General features: G+C 32.5%; 1 protein-coding gene across 1 annotated transcript; it reads left to right on the top strand.

Annotated features, from left to right (window-relative positions):
* Positions 1 to 292: 292 nt before the first annotated feature.
* Positions 293 to 7,895, top strand: LOC143056135 (angiopoietin-1-like). Its single transcript, XM_076229220.1, has 4 exons — positions 293 to 319; positions 1,957 to 2,053; positions 7,051 to 7,218; positions 7,554 to 7,895. The coding sequence occupies exons 1-4, from the start codon at positions 293 to 295 to the stop codon at positions 7,811 to 7,813; spliced, it is 552 nt and encodes a 183-aa protein (XP_076085335.1). The 3' UTR covers positions 7,814 to 7,895.
* Positions 7,896 to 8,069: the final 174 nt, after the last annotated feature.

Here is an 8,069-nt window from a genome sequence, read left to right as displayed (position 1 = left end):
ATCTGTCACGCTGTGATTACAACGACACATTAGAATCAAGACATACAAGTAAGAATAAACCAATGTGGAATATCAACAAAACAGAGTTTATTTTGAATACATTAAATACGTTTATTTTCATTTGGTAATCTTTGGCAAATATACCAAATATGCACCACAAATTCATAATAGTAGCTTCACTTGGTATGTAGATATGCAAATACCGAAGGACTGCAGCGATCAAGTTGGAAAGAAGAGTGGTGTCTATACTATTTTCCCAAACCAACACACTAGTATGCCAGTTTTCTGTGACATGGACTACGAAGAGGGAGGATGGACGGTGAGAACTTTTTACCTAAAAATGAAAACAACACGTTAAATAATGTAATGTGCCAAAGCACAGTAACGCTCAAGGCTGAATATTTGGAAGACAAAGAAGCAAATTAACTGAAGCAGTTGAAGTGTCATATGACAAAATACAACTTAGGGCAACTTTGAAAGGGAAAGTTAAAACCACAGTTTCTTTATAATATCAACATTTATAAACAGACAAATTTTGAATTTTTTTTAATAACATATTGCTTCGTCAGCCAGGCTGAGACTATTACAACACCTCAGGACCAAGACATACAAGTTGGAATAAACCAATATGAATGGTACCTGTCCTGCGTAATTTAATATTTCATAACTGGTACAAAAATTATAGGTATATCTTTTTTTCTAAATCGTTTGCTATTTAATGTGATAACAAATCCTATAATTCGAATGTATTTGCCTGCTGTAAAACAAAACAAGAACAGTCTAACTTTGAACAAAAAAAAAAGCTGGTTAAATGCATGTTTTGTTTTGTTTTTTCAAGCGATTATAACATTTGTTGTTTTGTATAATTCGATGTTAAATGGAATTCATTATTATTTGTTGGATACCAAATTTCGTTGTTTTAGTTGGTTCAGGTGAACCACGAAATTAAATGTTCGACGGATAACAAATTGTCTATATTCTTGTATGCAGACTTCACCAAAACCACGAAATTGAATTTCCACGAACATGCAAGTTTTCCTCCATCTACGAAAATTGATAACCACGATAATAAATGAATTCACAGTACTCAGGTCGACAATCAAATACATAGACCATATAGGCAACAACAAAATAGCAAAAGGAAGAGAACAAATAATAGTCCTTAAAAAAATAAGTGGAATATAAAGTTACATAAGAAGAACACAATCTCACCCAAATCTAAGACTGAACTCGCGTCATTCAGTGGATTCAAAGAAGTTCCTATTTTGATAATAAAGAAAAACAAACGAAGGAAACAAGTACGGATATTAAATCAAGCGAGACTTGTCATTATTAGCATCACAATCTATGCATTCATCTATCATCATGCGAATCAGGACTTCATATTTGCGCCTGTCCCAAGTCAGTCTTGTATTTTTTTAAATTTTAGTTTCTTGTGTATAATTTGGAGTTAAGTATGACGTTCATTATCACTGAACTAGTATGTATATTTGTGGGCCAGCTGAAGGACGCCTCCGGGTGCGGGAATTTCTCACTGCATTGAAGACCTGTTGGTTACCTTCTGCTGTTGTCTGTTCTATGGTCGGGTTGTTGTCCCTTTGGCACATTCACTATTTCTATTCTCAATTTTATTCAGTTAAATCTCTAAGACCACGATAACATGAATGTTGTGAGATTTTACACAAAAGCATCATTGCTCAATCAGGTCGAGATGGTGACCGTATATTAATGAAGTACAGATTTAATAACCTGATAACCTTGTTTGATGGGGTAGATCCCTGATAAAAAAAGTTAGTTGATTGAGATATGAAGCAGATCGTCTCGCTTCGAAAGCATTCTTAATAACTAGGATATTTAAGATGCAGTTGCAATGCCACGATATTTGATAGGGCACATAGATGAAGTAGATTTGTTTTTTAAAAGTTTGTTTAGCATTATGATATTTTAAATGTTAAGATAGTACAAAGAAGATTTGATGGCAGTGAAAGTTTCGACAGGGATTGGAATACATATAAGAGAGGATTTGGTAAACCTACTGGTGAATATTGGATTGGTAAGTTGTAAACATTGAACAATTATAATAAGTTGAAAAAACCTGACAATGTCATGGCAAAAAGAAAGAAAAAAAACTGTACACAAAACACAACGTAGAAAAAGAGAAGACTGGGCGACATGATCCGAGCCTGAGCCCAACCAAACACCTGGGTGATATGTGCTCTCGAAGGATAAGCATATCCTGCTATATATATATTGCACCAGTCGCGATATTATTCATGTTAACAAATGTTTATATTCTAGTTTATAGAAGGTGTCATGATTGAACATGATGTATTAACGTTAAAAGTTTTATGATAAACTACCTTATTGGACTTCGGTTCAATAAATATATCTCATCAGTCAAATATTCGCCTAATAATCTGAAATCTACCCGGATGTTCGATGACGTTCGTGAAGCTCGGACTACAGTTTTTTGTGTGATATTTGGTTGACAGATGTTCATCTCTTCGTTCTTTTATCTGTTATTTTATTTTGCTGATGATGTTAATATTTTAACTTTCTATTTCTATTTATATATGATAATTTAATTTTTCCAAAATCCACAATATAAGCAGGAAGTAGTTGCAAAGGGAAAATTTCGCTCTTTCGCACAAAATTGACGTATTATGTTCAGAGTTTAAATAATATTACAATCATTGGGAAACATTCAATCAAATAATATTACCTGAAATATGACCTGAAACGCAAAGCGATGGACCAGTTGGTATTTTTAACACAATAACCAGAACCTTACAATGTAAGAACTGAAATCATTAGTTTCGAAAAGATTTTTATTTTTCGATTTATCATTATCAATAGTTGTGTCAAAACATTTATCACAGTACGTACATTAAAGGTTCATTTCTCAACTACTTATAATAGTCTATGTGTTGGCATTCTTGTGTTTATTGCAGTAATTTATGAAATCATTCACGTAAAATGTCGGTACCAAGTCAGGAATGTGACAATTGTTATCCATTCGTAAGATGTGTTTGATCTTTTGATTTTGCCATTTGATTAGGGACTTTCCTTTTTGAATTATTCTCGGAGTTCATAATTTTACTTTCCTCTGACACAGTTAGCTTGACGACCTGGTACTTGCTGTTTCGTCATCCATTAATTTTGAGTGAGATCGAAATAAATTGTCCCGGTGTAAGAATAATGATACAGAGCATACCGAAATGTCTTTTTATGGTTTGTGAGAATATGAGCTAGAAAGTTCAACACCCGACTCACCCTTGTTACCAAGCACACTGACTTATTAGAAAGGTTCAAACTATATAGATACTGCAGGACAACACAATGATGAACGGTTTTTATTTTGTACACGTGACCATAATTGCATGTTTGACTGTAATTTTAAATTATCAGTGAATGACAATCCTTTAAAATGATTAACGTTCATTTCGAACTAACTTACGTAAAATAAATCAAAATGATGAACGATTTTTATTTATACAGGTGACTATAATGGCATGTTTGACTGTATTTTTACAATATCATTGAATGAAAATCCTTTAAAATGGTTAACGTTCATTTCGAACTTACGTAAAATATATCAAAATCTTTGTTAAATTATATTTGAAATATACCTCTTCTACACCCATAACATATGTTTTCATCTAAATCGATTTGGAATTGAATTTCCGTTTTAATGATGGAAAATAATAAAAAGCCAGCAACATAGCACTGGCATGTAAATATACCACAGAAATATACAAATCAATATGTGACATAATCCATCAACTGTAACATAAACCTTATCAAGCAATCTATAACTCATTTACTTGTATACAGATACTTGTATTGCTATTATCATCCGCTACTTTGCAAAGGGAAGATAATTATCCGAAACTATCCTCATAGTCCGTCTAAATTTTAGAATATAGCTAACGTATGTACTATATTATTGAGAAGTCTTATCTTGAATATACAGAAAATAATTACCCCTTTACAAGATCATTCAATTTCAAATAATTTTGTATGATCAATTGAAATTTGAAAGTTTGATTAATTTTTGCCCTCTATTAAACAGTCTGAAAATAGCACACATTTAGCAGACCATTTTTGAATTGAGACGTTTATGAATTAGTAAAAGCAATTCCAACAAAGTTTACATCCAGCTCATTTGTTCTACCAGGAGGATCTCAGCCGGATCACCCCCACCAGATCACCCCAGCTTGAAATTCTTTGTTTTGCATGCTTACCTTTGTTCTGTAACATTTTGGCGGGAATGTCAAATCCACTATAAAATTTATAATTAATTATACGGAAAACAAATCTATCAAAATTAACGTAGAAAAAATCCAGTGCCTATGCTCAAGACTCTTAACAATAAGACCTTTAGCATATCAACCCATGACACATACCACTACACCAGGACGACTGGATATCAAATATTAGTAATTTGACATACTTAAAGGAAGAGAGATATTTTCATAATAGAGGCGAATTGGCAGACCTTTATTCAGTAGGGTTTTAACCCTTTTCGTAAATAAGTGAGTTGTCAGACTGATTGTTCAATTTGATTTTACACTTTTCAAAAAGTGGGGCGTTTCGGTAAACAAGAATGGACATTTTTTTAAAAAGTGGCGATCTAAAGTGGGCAGATTGGCCGATGGGGTAAGTTGACATTGTTTCATATTTAATCATCGAGTTCGGGGGTCATAAAGGGTATACATTGATTGATTGTTGGTTGCTGTACGCCGCTTTAGCACAAAAAGGCTATATCGCGGCGATAAAGGGTATACATTATATAGTTATATATAAAGTATATTATAATAATTGTGTGGCGTTCTAAACTAGATTTTATGAATTGTAAATGGTTTTTCGTCTAATCCAAAACAGATGGGATGTAAAATAGTTATCCCATTCGGACTTGGTGTGTCAGTGTTAGATCACCCCGATGATGACTATTTACTTTTCTGGTGGTACAATCTATAATACTAAAATTATGAGGTCCAATTTGTCAGCCGTCATCACGTAAAAACGACGAATCACAGAATTCAACTTTATATATAACTAATATAGTACAAAGGTGTAGATTAAAAATTACACCACTCCAGGCCCTTTTGTTTTCCACGTAATTAATATTGCCAATAATTAAGAAGTTCCGGATCGAGTCCGCTACCGATACCAATAGTATATTCACCTGTTACCTATTACCTTATCTGTACGTTCCGCATCTGACAGGCGCACCACCAAACGTTGTATTCAGGATTAATATGCTATATACACGGGTCATAACCACAGGGTTGACACTACTAAATTGTCAAATTGTTACCTATTGGAGTATTTTAATCAGTAAGACTTTCTAAGATAACAATACGAATACTAAAAATCTGGACTAAAAATAAGGCGTATAGGTACAGTTTTCAATTTGTTAATGGGCATGACGTAAAACAGCGAAGCAAAGAATTCAACTTTATTTATAACTTATATAGGACAATGCTGTTGATTAAAAAATACTCCATTCCAGGACCTTTTGTTTTCCAAATAATTAATATTATTGTTTCAGTTCGACGGGTTCAAACAGAAAGACTTGAAAGCAGAGAAAAACTGTGTATCTTATAATCGACATGACTTTATCAGATGACAATACTAATACTAAAATAAGGCTTGCGCATAGTTATATACTTTAATTCAGTCACGGACCCGTGATATCACGGGTGTGTTCTAGTAGTAGTTTATAAATGCAAAACATATGGAAATCCAGAAACTTAAAAGAAGGCTTTTGACATGTACTATACATTTCAAGTTATAGTAGTATATCGACTCCTTTTAGACAAAGTATACAAAGCACTTCTTATTTCAACTATTTATTTTTACTCCTATACTTAACTAAATAATATAGGATGAAAAAAACGAAATAAAATCGTCTCGGTAAAATCATTTTTTTCCAATCAGACCTTAACATGTTTAAAATAATCATAAATAGCTGCATTATTAATACCTCAGTGTGTATATCACTCATGGTGACTAAGAGAAACCACAATGAAAATATTATGCTATAAGTTCAACCAACCTTTTTTTGTGATATACTTTTTACGTGACTCTGTACTTATGTATCACGTCATACTTTGAACCACACTATTATTTTATTTATTATTATTACTTTAACTGCTAAGTCAGTGTTTGTTATATCTATTTTGCGTGAGTGTATTTATGCATCCCGTCATACTTTGAACGACAAAATTATTTCATGTCTACCTGTGCGAATTTCAAACGCGCAATTTTACACCAGTACCCATACCCTCCTTCCTTGATGGGTGCATTTTACATAGACAAATATAATCGTATAATATAATCAAAATGAGGATGTTAATTTGATGTATGCCTTTTTGTGCTTCTTCGTTAGATTTGTTGTTTTTATAGTGATTAAGATGATAACACAATGTTGACTGCTGTACCCCTATTTTTGACATTTTTACCTATTATGTCTGTTTGTTTTGTTCACGCATCGGTGACTATATAATGGAATTTGATGCGACTGTCACACAAGTGAGAGGTTTAGCTAGCTATAAAACCAGGTTCAATCCACCATTTTCTACATTTGAAAATGCCTGTACCAAGTCAGGAATATGACAGTTCTTGTCCATTCGTTTTTGATGCGTTTTGTTATTTGATTTTGCCATGTGATTATGGACTTTCCGAATTGATTTTCCTCTGAGTTCAGTATTTTTGTGATTTTACTTTTTTCCGATTACTTTTATTGCATCGTTCAACATTTTATTCATTCTATTTTACTCTATAACACTTTTTTAATTAATCAATCTAAATGCTTTAATACTTAAAATCGATATACTCTTTCTTACGTTTTGCTGTCTTAGCATTCTTTTCTTTTTTATAGTATAATAATTTATGGAAACAAATTTCTCTTTTGCCTTATTGGTATATATTTCAATTAAAAGATAACAACATTAACGATAAAATGTTCTTGAATCTATGTTGATTTTGATATGATCTCTCTTTATCTATGACAATATGATAAATTGTTCATCTTGTTCTTTATAGGAAATGACAATTTACATGCCATTTTGTCAGAAGAGAGAAAATTTAAAGTAAGATTTGTCCTAGTAGATGTTTCTAGTGAACGTGCTTATGCTGAATATTCAAATTTTTACGTCGGCAATGAGGATTCAAATTATGAACTCAGTATTTCGGGCTATTCCGGCACTGCAGGTAAGATACGTTCGGGCTAATCCGGCACTTACCAACAAAATGATAATTTACGTCAGCTTTACAATTACAATTACTATACATAGTAATCAATGCTTCATCCCTACAATGTGAAAGTCGAATTAATAATTAATGAAAAACACGGATATATTTAGACGCTTACGTGATAAATATGAGTACAAGCCAGAAAGGGGATTGTATTATTATAAAACAAATTTAAAAATTAAACTTTTTTTTAAGGTCAACCCTTAACTTCATTTATATAGTTTAAGATTCAGTATCCATTTTCAAACGTAAATTTAAAAAAAATCTGTAGCTTGTTTAAATACTTTTTACAGGAGATGGAGCTATGGACTATACGGGGACAAGCCTTCACGGAATGATGTTCTCCTCAAAAGATAGAGATAATGATCTACTGGAAGGTAGTTGTGCAATTAATAAATGTGGTGGCTGGTGGCACCGTGAATGTACATATGGAAACATTAATGGTAAACTTATCCCTGGAAGCAAAGGACAAAGAACAGTGTACTGGTACCCATGGCGTGACCGGTTCTCCCTTCAGGAGACAACAATGATGATAAAACCAATAGAAAAGTAAAAATTCCTCAATACTCTTCAACTTATACTTTATTTGGCCTATTAAACATTTTTTGATTCGAGCGTCACTGAAGAGTCTTTAGTAGACGAAACCTCCTACTCATTAGTGATTACATGCTAAAATTTGTATACTTAATTAAAATTATTTGTCAACGTTTTTTGTTGTTGTTGTGTAAATGAAGACATAGACCGATTGTACTTGTTTAACAAAAACAAAAATGACATTTGATAATTTGTGCCATTGTTCAGTCTAATAA

The sequence above is a fragment of the Mytilus galloprovincialis genome, chromosome 13 (assembly GCF_965363235.1).
Source record: "Mytilus galloprovincialis chromosome 13, xbMytGall1.hap1.1, whole genome shotgun sequence".
Classification (NCBI taxonomy): Eukaryota; Metazoa; Mollusca; class Bivalvia; order Mytilida; family Mytilidae; genus Mytilus; species Mytilus galloprovincialis.
The sequence above is the reverse complement of the archived record's forward strand: the minus strand, read 5'-3'. Positions and strand labels throughout refer to the sequence as shown.

What these genes read in the sequence shown, in the direction of transcription:
- LOC143056135 (XM_076229220.1), top strand. Translation starts at nt 293, where the DNA reads ATGGACTACGAAGAGGGAGGATGGACG. An exon ending in ACGAAGAGGGAGGATGGACG is followed by an intron (nt 320 to 1,956) that starts GTGAGAACTTTT and finishes TTAAATGTTAAG; the next exon opens with ATAGTACAAAGAAGATTTGA. An exon ending in TACTGGTGAATATTGGATTG is followed by an intron (nt 2,054 to 7,050) that starts GTAAGTTGTAAA and finishes TGTTCTTTATAG; the next exon opens with GAAATGACAATTTACATGCC.